The 25059-nt window shown below is 36.3% G+C and overlaps 1 protein-coding gene across 1 annotated transcript in view; it reads left to right on the top strand.

Annotated features, from left to right (window-relative positions):
- The window catches only part of LOC141903346 (uncharacterized), a 45438-nt gene that overhangs the window by 4343 nt on the left and 16036 nt on the right, over positions 1 to 25059 (top strand). The window contains exons 2-19 of the mRNA XM_074791449.1: positions 6293 to 6444; positions 9272 to 9492; positions 10071 to 10169; positions 10656 to 10709; positions 12915 to 13067; positions 15659 to 16174; positions 17286 to 17495; positions 17679 to 17890; positions 18041 to 18218; positions 18578 to 18589; positions 19565 to 19624; positions 20602 to 20801; positions 20879 to 20954; positions 21727 to 21879; positions 23022 to 23105; positions 23184 to 23268; positions 23815 to 23932; positions 24089 to 24157. Of these exons, the coding sequence (XP_074647550.1) occupies positions 6293 to 6444; positions 9272 to 9492; positions 10071 to 10169; positions 10656 to 10709; positions 12915 to 13067; positions 15659 to 16174; positions 17286 to 17495; positions 17679 to 17890; positions 18041 to 18218; positions 18578 to 18589; positions 19565 to 19624; positions 20602 to 20801; positions 20879 to 20954; positions 21727 to 21879; positions 23022 to 23105; positions 23184 to 23268; positions 23815 to 23932; positions 24089 to 24157 (2652 nt within the window). The remainder of the gene's footprint in view (positions 1 to 6292; positions 6445 to 9271; positions 9493 to 10070; positions 10170 to 10655; positions 10710 to 12914; positions 13068 to 15658; positions 16175 to 17285; positions 17496 to 17678; positions 17891 to 18040; positions 18219 to 18577; positions 18590 to 19564; positions 19625 to 20601; positions 20802 to 20878; positions 20955 to 21726; positions 21880 to 23021; positions 23106 to 23183; positions 23269 to 23814; positions 23933 to 24088; positions 24158 to 25059) is intronic.

Raw genomic sequence — 25059 nt, 5'->3', positions numbered from 1 at the left:
CTATACATGAATACAGTAATTTTCCGCTTTCATAAAAAACTGATCTTTCAACAAATAAAACGACTTTCACAAATTATAAACCAGTTCTAGTTGTTGGCAAAACAAGTTGGCATTATTAACCAACATTCACAGCAGTACAACTCCACCCTGTGTTACCCTGTCTGGGGCTTTTCGTAGTAATCTTAGGCAATAGGGGGAAAAGTTATACATCATACAACAGCCCTTGGCATTATATGGTTTTTACATACATACATACATACACTATAGTGATGTTTTCTATTTTGGTTTAAAACTTTCTGGGTTCCCTCTTAAATTCTCAGCTCTGAAGTGGTTGCTGTCAATTTGCAACTGTTACGCTTCTTCGGAGGAGGATTGATGTGATACTTTTTCAAGACGCAGCTTCTTCAGTACTGGATCATCTGTAGCTGCTATACCAGTGAACCCCTAATAAAATCGGAAAAAAATTCATGTTAAATTTGAAACGTGTTTCAGTTCATTGTAGGAAGAACAGACTGAGTTGATTCCTGTTTGAATTAAGCTGGTTTAATTTTGTATAACAGGCCTATGAATATTATACATCACATTGTTTGTATCATTTATAATGGATTATAAAGGATTATCAAGAATAGGAGTTTCATATATATTATATGTATTATGATGTACATGTTATCTTAACTTCTATTTCCTGTTGCTTGTTCTATCAACATCGGTAGATAGATAGATAGATCGTGTTGTTTTCATTATTCTCTTACTACTGCTTCTTCATATTAACTCTTTGTATAATCATGGATGTCAGACTTTCATAAACAAAAGCCTCGATCACACGGAGACGATTTGGCCCGGATCAGACCCGAGTCAAATTTGGCCTGTGTCTAATTAGAGAGCGCATTCACACGTAAATCACTCACTCGATACTAAAATACTATCAATATAAAATAAGATAAAAACGATGCTGCGGTAAGCGAGGTGAGTTACTTCGAGAAGCAATTAGCATATATCTGACCTGTATCGGGCCTGTGATCTGACATTTTTGGTCGGGCCCATATCAAACAGGCATGGACTCATTTCATTCCAGTACGTCTTTAAATTATTTTCAGTTTAGTCATTCAATTATTTGCTACGAGGAATGCATGTAATTTTACATCTCGGTGAAAAGTCTGTCTCATTCCACAGTTAACAAGCTATGGAAATGCGATACCCCTTGAATTATTTTCTACATTGATATGATTATAGTATAAGAGTCTCCCAGAGACATCGCCGGCCTGCGATGTTGAGCCGTTATTCCGCTCTCATCTCGACAGGACGGTTTTGTCAGTCAGTGGTGCTGGTGGTTGTGCGGTTTCGCTTGTGGTCGGTATCTATTAATATTGTACATGGCAATGAGTGTAGGATCTGTATCTTAGTGTAGATTACTCTAGAACATGGCTGAACATCGCTAGTACTACTCAATTTATGTTGTCAATTTTCGGAGATTCTGGTGAGTACGGAATTCATCATCTTAACGTAGTTCATTCTATAAGTTCTTTTGTCACGTTTTTGTAACATCTGCGTTTATTGTTTCGGTCATATTTTGAAAGAGGCATCACACACTTGAAATACAATGAACGATTTGATAAAATTTGCATATTTGAGGGCAGTAGTATATCGAGTTCGCTATTGTGAGTGTTAAGAGCTCTTATGTGTTGCAGGATTCCGTGTATGAACTTTCTATGAACACGAACGCTCAATTTGATAAAATAATTATAAATTTTAGATAATTTTTCATACGTTCTATAGTTAATTTTGCTGTAATAACGGCAGTTATGAGGTATTTTGGATGGAGATTGTTGCTAGATTTTCTTTCATGTTGTTAGATTTCTAATTATCCCAATGCAAGCTGATGGTTAGATAGGTTGTAGGAATAGTTCTATTAACAGAACTAATACTAATAAAAGAATAGGTTAAACGTATATATGATTTAATGTTCAGTATAGTCTGTATATTCGTATCTAACCCACGCTTGAACTGTGGATGTTGTTGTTACATGCGAACTTACTGCGAAGATTTAGCTGAAAACCTTGACTTGTCATCATCAACTAACCACCACCAACAACACCGCGACGTCATGTCTCCCTCGACAGTGGCAAAATCCGATCCTGATTTTATTGGCCCGATCGATGTAAAAATCAATACGCATACTTAAAACGCTTCCGAGATTCCCGGGCTCAATTGCAGACTCTTATTTGATGCGACGTCAAATCCAATTTTACTTATTGTAGTCTTCCACTTACAGGGCAGGGGAGCATTAGTTAATTACACTGTTAATTACTGAAGTCAAGTTTACTGTGACATTATAACCAAGTATATTCATTTTATATATCTCAAACATGAGGTTCTCTACTGAAATTATGTCACTTGAAACATTTTTTGTTTTGATTTCTTGAATTGAAGCCTTGGCATTTCGTCATTGTAAGTTGTGCCAGTTTTCAGTTTTGCACAAGATATGTACATATTGAATTCATATTCAGTCCACTAGAATTTGAGACTTAAATGTTGTGAAATTCTCGTGCTATTGAATGATGGTAACAAAGTATACCTCAAACAAATTGAACCAGTACTCTTTACGATTGAACGACTCTCCTTTACTTGAGCTTGTTCAAACTCTCGTTATGAAGAGACCACTTTTAATTTCTACCTGGGTTTTGTGCAGCAAATTGTTTATCTTTTTACCGGGCAAATCGAATGAATGCGGATTTTAAAGCTTTAATGATTCTCGATAACATGTGGTTTTCATCTATTAATCGCCGATGTTTTTTCCTCACAAATGAAGCTAATATCGCCAACAAGATTTTTGCTCGCAAATCGCAACCACCTTCTTTCTTCCTACAAGTGCATTAGCCATTTTGCTAATGATTATGTAAGAAAATATGTTTCGAATTTTGTAACTTGCAGTTTGATAAGTTAATGCCCTTTCAGTCTCTGCCCCAATCATTATGGTTCTTTTGTTAACATAAGTTTGCAGTGAGGAAATTTGCTGTTCCCGCAAGGGAAATTTAGCTCTTGGTTATCGAGGCCAGTTTCATCCTGGCCAAATCCTCTCCCTGTGATTGCGGCTTATATGAAAACCAGATGTTGGTACAAAAATTGTTCTGGTCTTGCCTGATCAAATTTAGAATAGATGAACTTCAGCAAGCTTCAGAATATGATTCCTAATTCAGATATTGGTCATCCAACTTGACCAAGAATTTGTAAGTTGAAATTCATAAAGAGTATCATCAAGAAAGATCTTATACATCTCCTCAATGATCGACCAGTCATTCTAAAAATAGACTACAACTATAGAAAAATAGCACAATTCTCAGAAATACAGTACGTAAATTCGATCTGTTTCTGGGAGGATACAGTGAATTTTTTCGATTGATTGATTAGACTGTGTGTATGTAACCGTGGTGTAGTGGTTGTTGTGTAAATTTTTTCACCTCATCCCGAGGAGCATGAGGAGCATGAACGAGCTCTCGTTCAGTTTCTGTCTTACTAGAACCACCGCTGTGATGGTTATATACATGTACATTTACTTCTCTGACATTACCGAGCTTTATATCACCGGTTATAACCCTTGCAGCATCTTTCTGCAAACCCTCACCACTTGAAGAGGGGGATGGTAAATATAAATTTCTAACTGGCCTGTATGTTTCAGTGCTACTGAATCCTTTTTTTCTTTCTGTTAGACCGAATATATTATTGACTACCTATCAGAAAAATCTATCAATGAAACGCTCGACTAAATCTTACTTCACAAATGCTGGTGATTGAAGGGTATTTTAGGATGCTCACGAGATCTGAAAACCAGAACGTTGATTTACATAGTTGTTCTTCGATAGGTTAACAGGTTCATTGATGAGTTCATCATTAGTGTTCAACCCAATTTTAGTATCAGGAATATCTCAATTTATAACGCGATATTCTCTGAAAGTTTTATCTTAAATTTAACAGGTCATTTCAAGATTCAACTTCACATCATTCGTTTCCGAATTTTAAATGGTTTTCATTCTTGGCAAAGAACAATTGAACGATAAGCAAAAAACAAATCACCAGGTAATAAATAGTTCGTCTTTTCATTAGGCAATTATCGACCTCAGCGTACGACAGATGTGTCAAGTGTCTTGTAAATACTTCACAAAATGACTTGTGGTCTGTATTGATATTGACAAAGACTGAGATTATATGTATGCATGTATGTACAAGGCGACAAATGGTACATGATTATCGGAGAAATGTGAATATAAATTGAAATCTTGCTAAATATGGTCATTGAGAAGTTACGGAATATTTGTGAGTGTGAGTTGATTTCATATTTGCTCTGCCATATGTTTTTAATGGTTATGAAAGCTGAAAAAACTTTATGAATCCATCATTCAATCTTTTAGTCAATAAGGGTAGCTCTTGCGAACCACTATGTAGGAATATAGCTTTCTGGAAGATGGTCTGTTGCATGGGTTTGGAGCATTGTCTGTTGGATTTGGAGCATTGGCATCACTGTTATGGCACCTGGAGGTCATCTTTGTCTTGGCATCAAATAGTACGTCCTATCATTTGTCTTCATCAGCTCATCTGTTGTATACCTTCATCTCAAACAATTACAGATCCATTAACGAGAACGTTAGTTTACCGTTCTCATTCTTGAAAACGTTGTAGTCTTTCGCTTGGAAAAAAAACGTTGTGTTTTTGTTTATTCACATTTGGTGGTTTTTATTTGTAATATCATCATCAGTAACACACATTCATACCAGTTCATCGACATCAACCGTTTGTTCCAATTTTAACTTCCTTCATCACTTTATCTTTGAAGTCTGATTCAGATGGTAGTTAGTGTACACAGGTTGTAGAAACACAGGGGGTTTCAGGTGGAATTTTAGCAGCTTTCTATCTGTTCTTCATCGTTCAGTTCAGTTAACTCTCTATTGGTTCGGTTAGTTGGATACGTGGTAAAGGTCAGTGAATCCGATAATGTCTGGAGGATTGATACCGTCTGATGGAATTCTGGCTCGTTATGCACGGATGTCACAGGTATTCTTTTATTTCCATGAAGGTGGATACTTGGAATCCTTCCTCAAGTGTCCACCTTCATTTGCTAGGTTAAAATCTATGGCTTTAGTATTAGTACATGCCTGGAATCCGCTAAATTCGGATCATTTGGGACCAACGAAATTCATCCGGTTTATGGGAAATCTGGATTAAAAGTCATTTTCTATAATGAACAAATGGACCGCAAATATTGTCCGGATTAGACCAAAATCTGGATTAAGCTGCTCCAGATTAAGTGTGTTAGACTGTGTGGTTTTTTGCTAGGGGTTTCATGATGTAAAATTCATTGTCTTTAATTCTGAACCCTTTCAAATAGATTTCTGATGTCGGTGCTTAAAACGATAACCAAGGAAGGAAAACAATCAGTACTTAGTCTATTGTGAAGTGCGCAGTTGATGAGAAACTTCCGGCATAGGGGTTTTTTTTCGTACCTAGCTCAACATTTTGTTATTGTTTTCATAGCTAAATATAAACTTATTTCAACGTTCCTACATACTAGAAATAAACTAATCAAATAAACTTTGATCTTTCCTTGTTAAAATATTGATAACGCGTTCATTTCGCTGAATTTATCGATATGCATTATCACTTTTACTTTTAGGTACGAATAAGTTTTTCTGTGCATGTAGGCTTATTGCTTAAAAAAATTGTCGTGGCCATACGAGGGTTGATTGAAGTTGATTAATGAAGCCTCGTTGAAAACCGCAAATGGATTTTAGATAGCTATCTAAAAATGACATTAACCACAATATATTTACTAATGAACAGCGCTTATAGAAACACCTCATAAATGGCTCGATATATGAAACAACCACAGAACAGGATTTTTTATAAGTATTTGATTGACATCGCGAGATAATTATTCTGTAATGGTTTCTTCGAGAAAAAATTCCTTGATGACACATCATTAACTAACGCGGTATTAGGTATTAGCGATTGACATATCTTAGTTCGATCAGTGAAGATCCCGTCTTTGTCTGTGACCTTTGACAAAGATTTGTATCATACCAATTTCATCTAATCAACGTTTTCATGTTCATCATGAACTTCGCCGAGAAAAAACAGATCATTTTAAGGAGGTAGTTTTAGTTGTAATAAACCTCTAGTCTCATCTGTGGATTTGAAGGAACAAGATATTCCCAGCTCGTTAGATTTTATATCTACACGCGGTCTAGTGTTTGGTACAACATTTCTTATTGGTTTTCATTGATATATTAATGTTTTGCAGGTGAATCCAAACAGTAAGGCGTACAGAGAGGGCATACAAGTCGGGGATGTGGTACATCTGATAAACAGAGAGAACACTGAAGGATTATCATTAATCGCCGCTCAGAAACAGATAAAATCTGCTGGAAATACACTGGAACTAGAACTGAAAAGGTAGGATCGGCTTTTATCATTAGCATTGCTTAAATTCCGCTAATTCTGACTAATTGCTCGACAAGATCGAATCCACTATGAATATGTACAAACATCCTTCTTCAAGAATGGAGGGCTGGTTTCTGGGTCATATCAAGTTTGATTCCTGGATGCATTTCAAAGTTAATTTCCGTAATGTTTTCTAACTGAGATCAATGATTTCTCCTTATACAGCCTATGAAACCTATCCTGGGTGTTTGAGTCTTGAATTATAAATTTACATCTAGTAATGGATTGTACTATATGAAGTTGAACTTAAATGAATTCTGCTGCTTTTGATGAGTTTTCATTTTTGATTAAGAATTGTATCCATGGGCATGTTGCACAATGACCCCCCTGAAAATGTGGGGCTAGTGATAAAAATAAGTTTCCGCCTAAATCATCAACACATGCTTTCCAGGGATGTAATATCGGTGCCGAGGTAAAAAAAACAGCTAGATTTATTTTGTATGTGAAGCAGATGAATGTATGTATGGAACTAGCTGAATTAGCCATCATCAGTACGCCTGATGATGGCTAATAGTCTTTAGCCGAAACGTTGCGCAAATATATATAACTCTTCTATTCAAGTTTCTCGTTTTGGCTGAACTTATTGTGGGATTTCTCTTGTTATCTTCTTACACGGATATTGTGTATCTTCTCGTCTCGTAAAGAACATTTGTTGCGCCAAGAATTTTATGATGAAGTTCTGCCTGGAAGAGGTGTGGAGATTTTACATGTTTCCGGAACGTATAAAAGCAAGAATTCTCTATCACGAGTTTTAACTGAAACTTCTGTACATTTTTGTCATGAAGTGGGTATTAACAATGTCTCTCGATCATCTCTCGAAATCTCTTTCTGCAGTTTTTTCCTCAGTCCCATTAGAAATTTCCGTTGAAGAGAGGCATTAATATCATTAATCTGTACTAATCAGACACAATCCGCTACTTTCAGACAATGTAAAGTCTGGTTTCCACTGGTAAATGATCGCTCAAGGGTTTAATTCAGATTAATCTTACGAAATTCAAACAGCTCATTAATTCATATAATAATCAGTTCTCGGCAGCACGCTCTCTCTCTTACTGTACTGCAGTTAGTGTAATAGATATTTGGGGTATGAAATTGTATCTTGCCCGGTTATGTAGTTATCGGAGTTTGATGATGATAACTAATCAAACTTAATCGTTATGAACATGTGGTTGCTGTCAGTCATTTATACGATGAATTGTGTCAATGCTGTGGTATTTCATATGGTAAAAACATGTCTATAGTTGAGTTGGGTGTTACTGGTGCGAGGGTCACTGTCGTCGCGAGTGTGTTAGTGGAATACATAGAAACCTCACGGGTGCTCGTGTAAAGTTGGAAAAAATTGACTCGATGGCTGATAGATATTTTGCCGGAAGTGCTAAGCCATGATAATACTGGTTTGTAGATGCGATATCCGCTTTCAGGGCATCGCTCATTAACATCGCCTTGAAGTGTAGAGAATTTTTATGCGGAAGTTCAAGTTCATGTTTTCCTAAGATGGTTGTTGACATTTAGGGCATTTACACCGATTTTTATTTCTTTCGGTATTTTACATCTATATGCTGACCATTACAAGCACACCACGCATGCACAAGAACTCGGGATTCAGTTTTTTTGGATTAGTTGATTTCGAATTGGATACGTTAGAAAACGAAACATTTCACAGTTTTCAGGATTTCGTGCTCATTGTGATTAAGTCTTGAATGATCTCTTTATGAAAAGCTAACTGAATCAACGACGATGGGGAATAAAACGGGCTGTTGTAGCCGTAGGTAAGGTACAAATTGATGTCTACATTAGTGAAATCAATCTGAATGTTCTGTTTTCTTTCTTTATTTGAATGAAATATCGCGAAGGTCTACATTTTCATCTAAGTTTGACTTTTGTATGATTATTACACTTGAAAGTCAGGTTATCACCTAAAATATTGTGAATATCGTAGACCTAGCTGAAAAGTAGACATTTTCTCGAATAAAGATTGATGTAGGCTATACAAACAACACTGTTCACATTCTAGATGTTGTCTTGAACCCCTGAAAGATGACATATTCATGTTCTTTCATTTGAATAGTGATTCTTTTTCGTTATCGATGGTTTTTTGCTCTGGGTAAATCTTTTCATATGTGACGAGCTCCATAGGTGGTCAGTGTTTTCTCGAACCAATTCATAAGTAATTATGATAAGGACCGACTGCGGGCAGAGGAAGTGATCTTTGGGAGGTCTACATGAAGCATGTTTTGTAATTATTTCGTATATTGTGGAGATTAGATTGTTCAGTTGGGGTTATATGCAGTACAATCATGCTGCGTCCAGTCTGGCCAACTCTCATTCACACTGTATTCATCAGTTTTATTGGATTTTCCTTCATACTAAGCTAGGTCTGCTGGAAGCCCTTATAGATCTGGTTGATGATTCTAAGAAAGTTATCGAAAATTCAGTTAAAGCCCAATTTCGGCTATTTCATATAAACACCTTTTTGTTAATCACTCTGTTTATCATTCTTCAACTTTTTTTTTGCATTTTTGCATGCATTGTTTTCTTTTGCTGTCTTTAGATCTTGCCGTCATCAATGTTGAAATCAATTCTATATCGTTAAATATTGTGTCACAAATAGAAGAAATAGCAGGCCCAGCATGATGAATTTACAATACAAGAAATTCCATCTGCATAGATATTTTGAATAACTGGCATTTGAAATCAATGGGACACCGTTTTCAGAAGAGACCGCTATTTTGATGAATCACACTGAAAATTCATATTCTGCTTTTCATATTTTCTGTAGAGGTGAAGACATTCATCATGTCGATAACAATCGTAGATTAGCGACGAAGAAGACAGCGGGGACGCAACCCGCGAAGCAACCACTGGTAACTAAAACTAAACAGAACAACGCACAAAAACAAGAGGAAGAAGATAACATGTATCAAAGTAGTACTAGCATCAATATGAGGAGCAGTCAGCCGGTGACCGATCTAAACGACGGCTACCAAAGTGATAGCAAAGGTTCGCATTAGTTTCATTATCTGTTTCAATATCTGGAAGTGAATCATCATAATCAGGAAGGTGGTGGAAGTTCTACTACCTGCCTGGTTTGCACAATTCACAAAGCTCTCATATCACTAGTTTTGTCATTGAATTCGTTAAGGTTATGTTTTATTCCATTATTCAACACTTTCTGTTTGGGCATTTCGTCACATTTTTCAGACACTTTTTCATGAAACCTGATGAAATGACCAGCAAATTCCGTTAAATCTAAAACATTCAAATCAAAAAGATTTATGTCTCAATTCGTCAGGTTTCAGATTTATAATCTGTTGAATTCTTTCCAGTTCATTCATGCCTTGAATACAGTCTTACAGATGGACAGCGCGCAATTTTTACCAAAGACCACATAATAGAATATCTAATAAAGCCAAGCTGTTTGATGCGTATTGACAATAAGCCAATAAGTGAATTTTATATAGAATCACGCACTGTCTGTCTGTTCAGTATCTGTATCAGGCTTATGGAATGCAGTTTTCTCTCATATATTTTATATATAAGCGTATGAATAATCTTTATTTTATTCGTGCCTCTCACAGCCCCGCAACAGTGGCAACATTTCAGCAGCGGTACCGCTCGGTTTCACCTCCAACCGACGCAGCAGCAGCCGCCGCCCCCGCGCCTGTCGGCTAGCGAGAGTAGGTCTTGTATATGTGTGTGCGTTACCCCATGTGCTCTCTCCTGAAGCTTCAGCATGGCGTCGTCGTACCGGTTAAAACCACCTATAACCGGTTTATAGTATTCGGTGGAATCTTGTAACGACCATGTGCTATGCGTTCGTATAGTTGTAAATATTCCATCTACAAGAATAAAATGCCATCGTAAAAGTTAATGAAATATCGCGGTTCAGAAGTTCATTCCCTGCCGCAGGTTATGCAGTTAATATTCATTTCTAATTTATCTATAGATGAATTAAGAAATCTTTATAGTTCAACTTGTCTGAAGTCTAGACTATGGCCCAGTTCCAAATATGAGCTCAAACCTGAATCTTGAGATATTAAGATTAATGCTTTTGCTTTACTAATTCACTGCAAACATGTTTGAATCTTCACCTCAATTTAGAGCGAATTGAATGATTTCACTGATTTAATGTCACAAATTTTTTCATAATTTGTTTCATGCAGGACAAGCTCGCCGCCTGGCGAGAAGGGCGCGACATTTTGAGGGGCAACAGCAGAGTAAGGATTGTTCCCATACCCTCAGTGTTCTGTTATTAGTATTAATAGTGTTGAATGTCCCATTTAAGCTGCCCAGCATTTCACATTTGCACAATCTTTGAGCAATTATCCTGTCAAAATAATTTCTGCAAGATGTATTCCAAGGCTTATCAATCACTGGGGACCATCAATGTCACACCTACAAATACGGTCATTTGTAATGTATGTGACTTGAAAATGAAAGCAAAATGTTGGGCAACTTGAAAAATCTGACATTGTAAATAATATTATTGAATAATTCACTTTCATTATGTTATATTCCAAAACAAATAACTTTTACCAAAGTGGATCTTGCCTTAGATTGTCCAGTTAGGCTATTTATCAGTAGGCCTGATGAAGTCCTTGTATCTTACCTGGGTAAGACATATCAAGTATTCAGGCAGCCATACCTTATTTTGGCCTCTTTGTTTATAGATTCACTTCCTTGTGTATTGTATATACCTATATAGGCATTCTTAATAGACATTGAATAATGAAAGTGAATTAATTAACGACCTCAGCTCATGTTTCAGGCTTTGTATTTCATATCAATGTATAATTAATTAAAGCATAATAAGCATTTTTCTCCTTTACCTTGTTATTCAGTGCACAAGTAACACACGTGAACATACGGCAGTAACAACCAAGACTTTTAACTCTCATTCAGTGTTTTTATTGCACGAGATCGAAACTGATGAAAATTAATCATGATTAAATAGCTTTCATTTAGCTGATGATGTACTGCGGGCGAGGGAAACAAATCAGGCATAATGTAACAGTCGGATCTGGGCTGCGTGTTTCTCTACGGTTGGCTAGCCCCTGTCATGATGATTATTCAGATAGATATCAAACCGTTTTGATTTGTTTTTTTGAATCGCGTAAAAAGAAATATCCGTATTGAGATCATGTTTAGAAATGAAATTCTTGAAAATTTGAAATCTGAAAAATCATACAAGGATAAATGCCTAACCCCTTACGACTTTAATACGCATTATCGTATAGGCGTAAATGAGTTCAGATATTAATGGAATATGTGTTGTTTTCTTTGATCTCGAACAGGTTCATTCTCGTATCAAATAACGCGTTTGCCACCGAGCAGACGTCGCTGCATTACACCGACTCCTGAACCCGTAACACGCCAACGTTTTATCACTCGTAATAACAGCTGCGACACGGCAGCGCCACCTAGCGGTATTACCATCAACGGCCTGACTCGCTCCGATTCCGTCGAAAGTCTCCCGGCCTCGTTCTCGTCCAAGCCAACGCCCAGTAATCGAATTTGGACGCCATCGTTTGGTCTGTTTCTAGATGACGCAGTTCGTCGTTTTTTAAGCATGTATTCGTTACCAAAATTAACCCCGTACTCTTCAACAGCATGCGCAAATCAGATTGAATAACGAGAATTAACATTCGATTGAAATTTGACTTGTTTCGAGCGGAATGAATGTCAAATTACTACGTTTTTAAAGTGATCTACGATGACATACATTTTCATGGTTAATGTTGATAATCAACGTTCTCTCTTGAATGATGTCAGATAATTGCTATAGTACTATATACGATGATTAATTGTACAACGACAATATTACGATAGTTTTTATGTGGGAAACAAGAGCATTATCTAAATAATCGGTTATATTTCTGAATGAACTGAATAGGTCAATAGGCTGAAAAAATAGTTGCCATTGATATGGAATGGGATGTTTTTTTTTTTGTTTTAACCTATTTTCATTTTGTATTTTCAAGTGAACAAAAGCAGTGACGGAATGACTTTTTAAATTTTTCTACTTATGAAATTAATTTTTGTCTGTCCCATTTCTGCATTTTTTTAGTTTTCATGTGTAAAGTCATGTACGTAACTCATCAAGGCCTGAATTTTGTCATCGAATTTTAACAATAAGAAAATATATGCGTTACAGTTTTGATTTTCATTTCATTTTTTGCATGAGATCTTGAGATTAATTATTCTAAAATCAAGTGATTCATTCTAATTTGCGAAGAAATCTAAACTGTCTATAACGTAAAAATATATAAGCAATTGAGAAAAAGTTTATCGAACAGCTTGAAAAATTATCTGATACCAAGGTGCTGCATAATCGTAGTGGAAATTAAAAAGTGAAAAAATCCAACTGTGAAATATTGTGATTTGTACCTTTCAAACTTATTCTAAAATTTCTTGTCTTTTAGGAAATATTTCGAAGTCGTATAAACCTGTGTCGTTCGGCGTGAATAATAATTCTGGTGAACTGAACTCAGAAACGACATCTCAACGTTCCTCCAAGTCGCCCTCTATTGCCTCGTCCGGTATGACAATACAACTCGATTCACTGATGGCTAAAGGTAAGATTCTTATTCTCTCATGTGATTTTTGGAATATTCTTTCATGCAAAGAAGACCCTGAGGCCAGGAAAGTTTTTCCACTTAAAAATCTTCAAAATAGGTAATCCTTCCAAAGGGCTAATCTATGAAGCCTTTCAATGCTGGTAGTTTCTTAGCTGAAAGCGCTGGAGGTAATTTGAAGATTTTACAAAATACACCTCAATGCGATGTATTAGCAAAGTCATCACTGATTTATACGCTGCACTGTGGTGTAGATGCACTGAAAGGGTTAAAAAACAGTATGTACACTCAACTGTCTTAAGATTACTATGCTGTTTCCAAATTAGATATTTGACATGGTTTGTACTTGAACAATCAGATATAAAATAATATGTACGTTTTGAGTGTTCAATGATATGAATAATTGATTGATTGATTGATTTCGTTTGTCTGATAGAAGAGGAAGATCTAGCAGATTCATCGTCCGGTGAAAATGTCGACGGGCCTCACTACCTCACTGCTGAATCTCATGTCACTAAACTCTGGCCCAGAGGCGGTAAAATTTATAGCGTGCTTTAATCCGAGCGTAATCATACCCTGCGCGATTACACGAGCTTTAACTATGATTACAACATCAACCGTTAACCTTACCGTCATAATTATATGCGGATTACGGCTTCACAAAATAGTAGATTCCTATACATGTATGATTTACACGAAAATGATGATGATGAGAACACTGCTTACCTCGCTTCTACTCAGAATAGAATATTTACAACTGCAAGCACAAACTATATGAACAGTCAATCAGTACAATATGCTTAATGGAAATTTGAATTAGGTTTAGGGTTACATATATGATTATTATTTTTGATAACACGTGTCTCCGTGAACCCTCACAACCAAAAGAACAAGAATTGTTAAATAAATATTTATGTATTCACATTTTTAAACTTCACTTTCTTCATAGAGAGAAATGATCATGTAACCTTGGCCTTGAGCTAGAACACTTACCTCTTGAATCTATATATAAATAAAGATGAACCTAGTTAACTGTTCGGTGAATGTGAAATTATTCATAGTTTTAGTACGAAAGGCCCTTAACCCCTCAACATTTTGTAATCCAGTGGTTTTAACCTTGCTGTATCCAGTGGTGAAGTGTTAATGAGCTGATAGAACTTATTGATTTGTTTTAACTTAAAACCCCTAGGGTTGATTCATCAATTAACTAGGAAGCCTAAGTTTAAGCACGTATGAACTGGATAGGGATGATAACTGCATTCACAGTATTGCTAGTAAATCGGTTCTAATTTGGCACTGAGAAAAGGTCCTTTCTAAGATTTAGAATGGCTTGGGTCAGTCTTTTTGGTCAGTACGAATTTGTCTGTACTAAAATGGAATGGACTTAATACAGGCTTTTCGCTAGTGCGAAGGCTTGGTGCATCGGAGAATGGACTAAAATGAGAACCTTCAAATCTAATTTATACGTCCTTATCTTATGGTCTAGTTGTACCTAATTTGGCTAACTAGCGCGACAGTGTGAAGTATTTCATTTAATATTGTATTCAAGGATTCAATCTTTGTTCAGCTTTCACTACTTTTACTTTAACTATCAAACAGTAAATTATTTACTTATCTCAAATAGTTTTACCTTGTGGAACCAGGAGCAAAACTAAATACTAGATCCGCAGAGCTAATTGCTTTGACGAGTATCATATTTACATGACTCTGGGCATTCACCCAAATTCATATATGATGAGGACAAGTTGTGGCATTTTAACCTCATCTGTAACGCTATTCTACCTATTGGGACTGATAATGATGTATAATTACTGTTAGATCTAATCAGTGGTCTAATGATATATCAACAGTAAGTTTTATTCGATGTTAATTGTGGATACACACATTGGCAATATTCCAGTTGCGTTTATTCAATTGTCCCACAGGACAATCATACTAAACTAAATCAAGTACTTCCACTAGAGATGTATCATACCACTTATATGTATGTATTGAAACCATCCAGTATCTAGTGCAATGGAATTCAATGCACTGACTGTTCTACTGGTCTATTAAATCCTGAATTATCGGGAAAAAAACTGATTTGAATAATATTATCGAGATGATCATACGTGAATGTCATAGAACAGGATTAGGAACTGAAGACATGCCCCATGAGGTACAGTTTCCCTATATAGGTATTGCACGGATGTCACTCCTATTGTTCTCTCATATCATCTCGGATATGAAATAGCAGAGGCTTTTGACTTCAGTTAACAGCTTGAGCTTGACGTCTCATATGATGTACTGTGATGTTACCCCTATAGGTATATTGTACTTGGCCAATATTTCACAAAGACCGGGGCCAGTTGCTCAAAAGTTAGTGAATGATTAGTTAGTCACGAACTTTTAATTGTCACTATGTCAACTATCCACTGATAACTCTAACTTTCAAGCAACTTTCTCCTGGCTACCTAAGGGATAGATAAAAATGCAGACTAACTTGAACTTATCATTCAGGACACAGCAGCGACACAATCACTATATTTACGCATGATATAATGTCACAAAGTCACTGCAAATTGTTTTCAGTTTTTGTGAATTTTCTCTAGATAATAACGCTCAGGCGATGTCGAAAGGGAAAGCAATGTTTTTACGTCAGCAGGAGCGGTTAAAGGAAACGTTCGATGAAAACGAAGATAACAAAGAAAATGACGACTCATCGTCAACGACGACGAAACAGCAGCCGCTTCCGACACCTCCGCCTTCTCCGCAAAAATCTCCGAGTATCGGAAAACTGACGACGATACACGAAGGAACGACGCCGTGGAATCGACAACGATCCGGTTCGGAGATCACTCGACGCCCGCAGAGTCCATCCATACTAAAAAAACCCGACTGGAAACCGGACCCGCGAAGCCCGAGCCCGACGAAAATATCGTGGAAACTAACCGACGGTAATGCGAATAGTAACGTCGTCGCGGAGACGTCTGCTTGGCAAAAATCGGAACAGAACAAGAATTCTTATAATACGACTACGAATGAAGTGAATGATTTGGAAGACGTGAGACGAAGAGCTGAACGTGATTTTCTTTCCATGCATCTTTCACACGCTAAAACGCTGGAAGGTATTAGAATGTCATTCCTCCGTTCTATTAATTCTATCATACGTATATACATACATATACATTTATATATATAGCTTTTATTTTGCATGTACATTCAACTAATGTTGTCGTAAAACAGAAAATTTTAGTCATCATTTCAAAAAACAGATTTATCTCTCTTTGATGACTGAAATTACCCTTTTACTTGTAAATGTATGTTGCATCGGTAAGCATGTATCTAGAGAAGCATGTCGTAACTCAGAATGCAGATAATGTACTTTATGTTCAAATCAAGATTATTTATGTTGTTCAAAGATCTCTCCTCAACGTGTATATGTCTGTCTACGTTCTACTCCTACCCGAATATCTAGGAATACCCATCGAGATCCTTATACGGCAACCGTTTGTTCTATCTAACTTGAAAAGAAGCGATGTGATAAGGCATGATATTCAGTGCCTTACAAGTATAAAACGTTTGTTTAGACTCTAGACACTTATTGTTTACGTAATATACGTAATGTTGTTGTGACTGCTACAGCTAAAACTAACTACGTATTGTAATATTTGTGTATATAGTGTATATGATGATATGTAACTTTTTAATGCACCTCCTTGGTTTGTATTCCTCATAAATACATGGGTCTGTTTTATAGTGGTGGTACTAACTTAACCCCAAATCAAACATTTTAATCTTATCCAACTGATACATACCATGATATGGTAGACTCCATTCTAGTCTATAGATAAAGTAGATTTTTTCAGTCTACCAAATTTGCACTAGATTCTACCTTATGAATCTACCCTTTTGGATGCAGACCCGTCTTATGAATTGGCATAAGGACTTTATTTATCGTATTTTCTCCATGTACATATTTATACAAATCTTTTTACAAAAATCTAATTGGAATACCTCTACTATAGACTTTGTACCTAGTTTGTTTGTGAATGATAGATTTGTGATTTCGATAATAAATGAAGGACGCCAGCGAAAATGTTCATGATTCAGTTTAATTTTGGTGAAGGAGTTTTTCTAATATTGTAAGAGATATCCTAAGATCTGCCATGCTATGATAACCGGCCATCATAAAGTTGAAACTGCAGTCTGTTAACATCAGTATTCTGTATATTTCAGTTGAAAGTCGCTTGAAAGACGACAATGTCGACTTGACTGATCATAATCTGAACGTGTCGAATGTTGATCCTCCGTCGCGCCGGGTCAATTCACAGGCGAGTAGCTCGTCTTTAAAACCTACAATCACAACCACGACAACCAGTACCTCATCTACACCTTATATTCCATCGTTAAATGTGACCATCAACTCTAAAGAAACTGCTGATTCAGGTATATATTAAACAAATGCCACTTAATTGTGTATCTTCTGACCCTGAGAGACTGATTTAAATTGATGGAATGTAAACTGAATTGATGAAAAAATTCTAAAGTGAGTTTGAACCTGTTTATGAAACATGGCTTTGCGTCTTGCGCATATATCATGTTTAATAACGCTATATTTGAAATCGACAGGAATTTGGACACCTGGCAAGATGTCGTTATTAGACCAGTATAGTAAAGAATTAGAAGAAAGAGAGAAACAAAGAGAAAAAGACCGAGATAAACAACAGACTCAGCAGCTGAAAGATGCGTATATATGGTCACCATCCGGAGACATCGTCAGGAAAGAATTCAAACCTGTTAAACTGCAGACTCCATCAAAATCACCTGAGAAAAGTATTACAGTATGTATTTGGCAAAACCGGCCTAATCCAAAACAGTTCATCCTGATACAGTCAGACCTGCATAATCCTAATCAGTCCATCCTGATACAATCAGACCTGCATAATCCAAATCAAAATTGAAATTACAAATTGTACATGTTGTTCTAATAGGATCAGACTCCTCCACCGAAACCCGAGGAGAGCTTCGCTTGGAAACCCCCTGAACGTCCTTCTTCGACTCCGATTTTCGCGAACGGAACGACTCATATAAAAGTCGCTGAAAACAAGGCGGGTTTACATCTCCCTCCGACGCAGAGTCCTATGATAACGATCCTTCAAAAAACGAGAGGTAATTATCGAATTCAAATCGGTTTAAAACTCAATCAAAGTACATTAGTTTAAGACCTCTGATTGTTGTAAAAACCGTGAAATTCTGCACTTCGCTATAGTTCGGTTCAATGAACACCTGAAAATGTTGTATTTGTCTGAAAATGCACATTGTTCTGTCTCTTGGCAAGGAGCTTCATTTGAAAATTTCATGTGAACATTTTCTTGCCTCATATCTCCTTCATTTTCTACATTTCATTTTAAATTGTACTTATATCATTTAGTTTCATCTCGTAATTCATGATAATTCGCAATAATTTGAAAATTGGTGAAAGAAAGTAATAAAAGCACGAATATATTTTTTGATTGCCTTCTCTGTAGTGAAACCTAATAGTAAGTTTAATATTTGACTTCGTCGTCCATTGTTTCGGTGCTTCAATACTTTGGTATTTTTCGCTTGGCAACAGTTTCCGATGTGATTCAAAAAATGGCTTCCATTTTCATATATCAGTTTTTGCTTACGAAATCATAGTGGTATTTAGGATTTTCATTTTTCATTAATTTTTTTAATTGTAAAAATTCATTTATTTATTGCACTGTATCGATATTTCGATTTTCCTATATATATTCAATTCGTAAACATTACATTTACCTATTGCATGCTGCATATCAACATGTATTATTTGCACATCATCTAGATATGTGAATTAGACTAGAGCTTTGGCAAACAGTCTACAACAATTTATGTCCTTGGATATATTTTAAAGGTTTCCCAAATCTGCAAGTTTTGACCCAATTCAGGCAGCTAAATTCAATTTGGTACCAAACCCTGGTAGACGTGTCCATATCTTTACCATGTTTCTACTATCTACTGGAGTCTGGTTTCAAACACTGTTTTTATCTTATTCTTTCATATCTTTCTCCAGATTTTGGAAAAACTAACCTTTTATCTCTTGTGTTAAGTTGTGTTATGATGCAACACTTCATAGCAGTTTGCCAAGGTTTTTTCTATTAACACTTTCACTACTAGTTAGTGAAAAACCCTTGTTTTATCTTCACATTTGTTCATAGATATTTTTTTAAAGAATTACTGGTTACATTTGTTTGATATTCTTTGATATCAGTTATTTTCATCATTGTTTCAGTCAACATGAAACAATTTGGCAGTGTGTGTCTTAGCTATGAAAGCGTTAAAATTCATCACCGGTTTATTTGAATCACCAGTTTCACGAAGCATAAGTAAAACCATCTGAACTCAATATACCTTTTTATCTTATTTGCACTTCCAATCCGATCTACTTTGTGAAACTGGGTCTTGCTGATCTTTTCGTTGTTTGTCCGATATTTAAGAAATGAATGTTTTTCCAGATGAAAACGATAGCGCATATCTATCTAGTAACCAAACGTCAGTTACTAGAAACTCCAAGGGTAAGAACGTTCTTCACGAACGAATACAGATAACAGTAAAATTTAACAGTAGAGTGTATTGCCGAGTGGGGTTTTTTAACTTTATGCTTGCGAGGTTGCTTGAAGAGTTGATGAAATTGTTTGTAATTTTCGATCTCAAGTATTGGAAACATCTTTGCTATTTCACAGACGGGGACTTGTTGATGTCGAATATCTGATTTCTATATTTCTGGCAATTTTATCATTTAGTCTGCATTTTTTTCTTCAACTCAAACGCTTTTGAAAGACTACAGAAGTGCCACTTGTTGATGGTACCACTTTGAAGATGTTTCTAGCTCTTTCAAGAAGATAAACAATTACAAACATTTCCAGCAGCTTCTTCCGTTAACACATAGTCTTTATAGGTACGCGTGGTTTTCATATTTCCACTGGAGTAAGATTTGCTTGTTCAACTAAACTATCAAAATGGCAAAAAGATACATATGATATTTGAGTGTGTAAGGGGTGATGGTCATGGTAAAAAGTTCTGTATCTTGGAAAAGAATTTTCCTGATGGAATTAATGTTCTAGGGGATTTTTATACTTTTATTATTATCATCACGAAGTAGTTTGCATACTGGTGACGGTAGATATACTAAACATATAGACATCAGAATGGAATGCTAGATTTAGAATTTATAGAAATGCTGATAACGCGTGCAGAAACTAATTCATCAAAGATTGATTTAATATTTTCAACAAATAATGAAATAGATCAATGATATATGCTTTTTGTCTGATACCACCGGCTTATATAGTAGCATTTATATATATAGCACAGAAACAACGGTGGGTTGCACTTTTTGAGGGGACAAAATAAGCTTTCCTTAGATAAAGCTTCAAGGATAAGTTGCCAGAATTGGACGAGGATCCGCAACAAATTACAAATAAAGTACTGTCTCTCTGTGAGATAGTTCGGCTGCCCCTCGTATTACATTTACATTAATTTACTACTCTGCTTTCAGAAGGACATATTCCGAAGGGCGCCATCTACATGGGAACGAAGGAAACGCGGGAGGGCGATGTGAAACACAAAGATGAATATTACCTGATACCCGGGAAAAAGGTCGTCGACAAAACTACCGTCGAGAAGAAGGCTCCACATTACGAAGGTGTTGGTCCAATTAATGAACAAGGAGTTCCCATTGCTATGAGAAGTGTATGTACATAGATCGTCAATTTGATTTGTTTTTAGTTCCCTACGCAAAAAGCATGAACTTTTTTTACCTTTTTCAGACGATTGATGAAAAGAACCATCACGATTGGTACAAAAACTTCTATAAAACATTGCATAAGCCGGACAAGCCGAAAGGTTTGTATATCTGTGTCAAATAGGAAATTATTTCACGCTTGAAATTAAAACTACGGATAACTCAGTTTAGACCTGACTAAACCTTGACATAGAAAAATAGCCATTTAACATAGGTTTGAAATAGTAAAAACCATGCATGAAAACTTGTATCAGATATTATCAAATACTTATAGTCTGTTTGGATTTCAAAATCTAAAATGAAAATATTTTTTGTCATTTGTTCCTCCTTTTCATTCAAGTAAAAAGATTCATATTTCGAGTTCATTTTTGGAATGTTGTTTGGTGGCGGTCCTTTTCCCCTGAATATAATCAGCCCAATACAACCACCCAACTGTAGTGAACCTTGTTGTTTTGCTAAATTAACTTTATACGAGCTTGGGCTTTTTGTGCGCTGAAGGATTAATCAAAATTGCATCTCACTTACCGTATTCAACTAACTTGAACTTCCTTAATACAAACAAAACAGGAATAATGATGGCGTAATGGTAGATCACTAATGGTAGTATAAACAGTTAAAGATTTTGCAAGTAGATATAATCATTCTTCACAAGGTTGTCTATGACATGATTAACTGATTAGATATTCAACACCGATGTAGTAATAATGTGGTTAGCTGTTTATTCTTCGAATCAATCTTGTATTTAGAAGTGTATGTCATCTACTAATGTAATGTATTGTCATCTACTAATTCAAGTCAAATCTAACATGTCATCTTCGATAGTCGTTTGATTGTTAACGAACCATGGTGTGGGTGTCGTATTGATTGTTCCAGGAGAAGGGGAGGCTGAGGAGGAAAGCGATGATGAGTATGAAGGCTGGGATCTAACGGACGAGCACTATACCTCCGACACTGTCATCATTGCACGTCCATCAATTAATGGATCAAATAATCATGATCATAATGATGATTGTGATCATCAGAGTGGTGTGTGTGACTTTACTCTGTCTCCTAATATCAACTCTCTATGTTGTTGTGTAGTCTTTCCTATATATTCTATGTGCAATGATAGGTATCCCCTGTGAAATCAATCGTGGGTGCTATTTCCCCTTGAAACTAAATAATCAGTTCATTCATAGTAAAATGGGGCTGTTTTTGAGTCCATGGAACCACTGGCACTGTAAGGTTTAAAATTTAGACCATCTACTTTATAGTAGACATTGTTTACCCTAGATTGCCTTGGGTTATGCATGCCCCGGACAATATATCCGGGTATTTTCTTATATTGACCCAAGCCTGTTCCGATTACCCCGGATTTGGTGTACCTTGGAGATGATTTATTGGTCCCGCCAAATCTGAGGCAAGCGGTGTCTGCTGTATTAACGTTGAAACCATCGCAGTGCCTAAAGTGTTTGAACTGAGTATTTGCAATTTCGATCACCTGAAAGATCAAATTTCCACATTCATTATCATTCTACTTGTCACTCTTAATAAGGAGGTTTGTGGAAATACATGCATTTTACTCAAATAACTTATGATGGTTATGGGATACTAAACATCTGTAATGTGTTTATATCATCTGAAAATTCAAATAACAGTTTCTTGTACCTGCATTGTAACGCACCCATCGACCATTGCATGTCTAAAGGTGTTTTTTGTAATATATTAATTATTCATATAATATTTGTAACATATATTTACTAATAATGTTGTAGTTTAGATTTTGTCCATTTTGTCTGTTAAGTTCTGTATACGTCTATATTCCAATGTATATTTCTAGGCATGTAAAATGCATGTTTTGTGGGTAATTACCCTATGGCCATTAGACCCGAAATCAGTGAGGAAACATATTCCTCAATGTATTTAAAATTTTCTACTCTTATGACCAATCCAACAACATCCTACCTCCACCTATGATTATGCATGAACATTTAAATGACAAAAACAGATAAGCAGAAACATTTCAAAGTTTTTTTTAATCCAATTTTATACAGGTTATTTTTTGTCTAGAACGTGCTAGTGTTGGATGTTGATATTTTCGAGTTTGCTCGCGTTTCCTGGAAAAATTGCGCTTTATATGGTGTGCTGTACTTGCCATGAGTTTTCATCAAATTTTTCTGTTTTTTCAGAAGAAAACCCGTACCGCCCGACCTACGTCTTCCCAGAAGCCACTGACCCTGCCTTCGAAGAGGAAGCCAGGAAATGGCTCGATGGTAAGTGATACAGTAGGAAGGTTTTAGATTCGTTTTCTGATTGACATGTTTATGGATTGTTTCTCTGTTTTGTAATAGATGACATCTTCAAAAGATCAGCAACACTTCCAAATAAACGAACTCGAAGTAAAAGTTTCACAGAATCTTTTAATGAACCTCGAAGGTAACAAACTGTAACCCAATTTGCTATCTATATAAATAAACCATGTAAATTCAAGCGGTGTGACTTTAAGCCTAGCGCACATCGACACTGCGATTGGAGACAACTAGTTGCAAGGCAGTTTTCGGCGCATGAGAGGAACTGGCTGGATACGATCAGTTGCTTGAATGTGTCGATGTGAGCGAGCTTACGATTGGTAAGCGTCGATCTATCTCCAGTTCCAGCCAGTTGCCCATGTTCTACTTTTGAGCAACTGGTTGTACTCAATCGCAGTCATATTCGTCGATGTGCGCGCTCTGGATCTCGACAATCGACACGCACCATGCTGTCGCTGCAACCAGGGAGTGTGTCCCACCTCCCTGCTGCAACTGACCGGTTGTAACTAGATTTCGATGTGCGGGGTAATCGTTCGGTAGCAACTAGTTGTCTCCAATCGCAGTGTCGATGTGCGCTAGGCTTTAGACTTGGCATCAACTTTGGTTTGTTGTTTATGAAACGCCCTTTTTAAAAGCGGAGAGTCATTATATTTTGGTATGTTTTTAATTTCAGTCCTCCGTGGGTCCCGCCATCTGCAACAGCACGGATCAATGTATATAAGAATCAGCCGCGTAGTATTGAAGATTATGAACCCGGGTATTCATCATTAGCTGAACGAGAAAAACTAAAGGTTAGAATCAGTAGTTTTTAATTGTAAGTCTCTGCATAGGGACCTGGTCTTGCCTAGATTTAAGATGCACATATTCAGGTCGGATATTTTCTCGATCACCTAGATAATGTGAAATATTGTCGACTATCTAACTGAAATCAAATATTTAATTTACAGCAATCAAGGCGTCTTATAGACAGCCCTATATATAGATCAGTTATTCCACCACAACGGTCTATAAGTCAGGTACCTAAACTTACAAAAAAAGATTTAAATACAAATACACTACATTTTCTTATTAGAATAGAATAAACCGGTAGCTAAAATAGTATGTTTTTTATTTCCGAGTGATTTGTGATTTTTCCGTAACATCAATTTGCTTCATTCACTATTGTACAGTGAACTTTCAGTTTCCCGCAATGTGTTTTTAATGACTTTGTCCTCATAATTTAGATTGTTTTAAACCAGCTGAGGTTGACTACTGCGACAGTGTGCACTCACTGTAACTACAGATGTCGTCAATGAAATCTCTTGTTGTCTGTAAAAGCTCGGGTCAACTGAGGACTGGTTTATAACAGACGCTAAAAATCTGTGTTTGTGATTGTCGGTTAACAATTACATCTGGGATGTGGTGATTTAACATTGGTCAGGACATCCACCGTTGGAGGGATTTGAACTGGATGGCTTGGCAATAACAATGCTCTGCTGCAGTAGCAGACGTTTTTATATAAGCAGGGATTGTTCAGAGATGATTTGTCCAAGTCAGCCATTAGGTTCATATCCCTACAAGGGAAGATAACACAGATTAACAGAACTGCTTTTTGAAATTATTATCTTTGTAGTAAATTGAACATCATTTGTAGTGCGTAGTTGTGTATACTCGCATAATTTTCATCTTTAGATTTATAGAAAAGGGCAGCGCTTTATTTTGCGGATAGTTCTGATAGTTTGCAGAGAAATATGACCTGATTTGCAAGATAAAAACCCACAACATGTATATACAACTTAAAAAGGATTAAAAACAAAATCTTTAAAAAAATCCAAATTCAAAAACACAACATTTTCTCGAAATCTCTCTTCAGATCATCGTCAGTTGTGAATAAAATTTGATAATCATTACTCAGATATAAGCCCCACCCCTACTTTAC

Source organism: Tubulanus polymorphus, chromosome 4 (genome assembly GCF_964204645.1).
Source record: "Tubulanus polymorphus chromosome 4, tnTubPoly1.2, whole genome shotgun sequence".
Lineage (NCBI taxonomy): Eukaryota > Metazoa > Nemertea > Palaeonemertea > Tubulaniformes > Tubulanidae > Tubulanus > Tubulanus polymorphus.
This window is presented reverse-complemented; position numbering and strand designations above follow the sequence as displayed.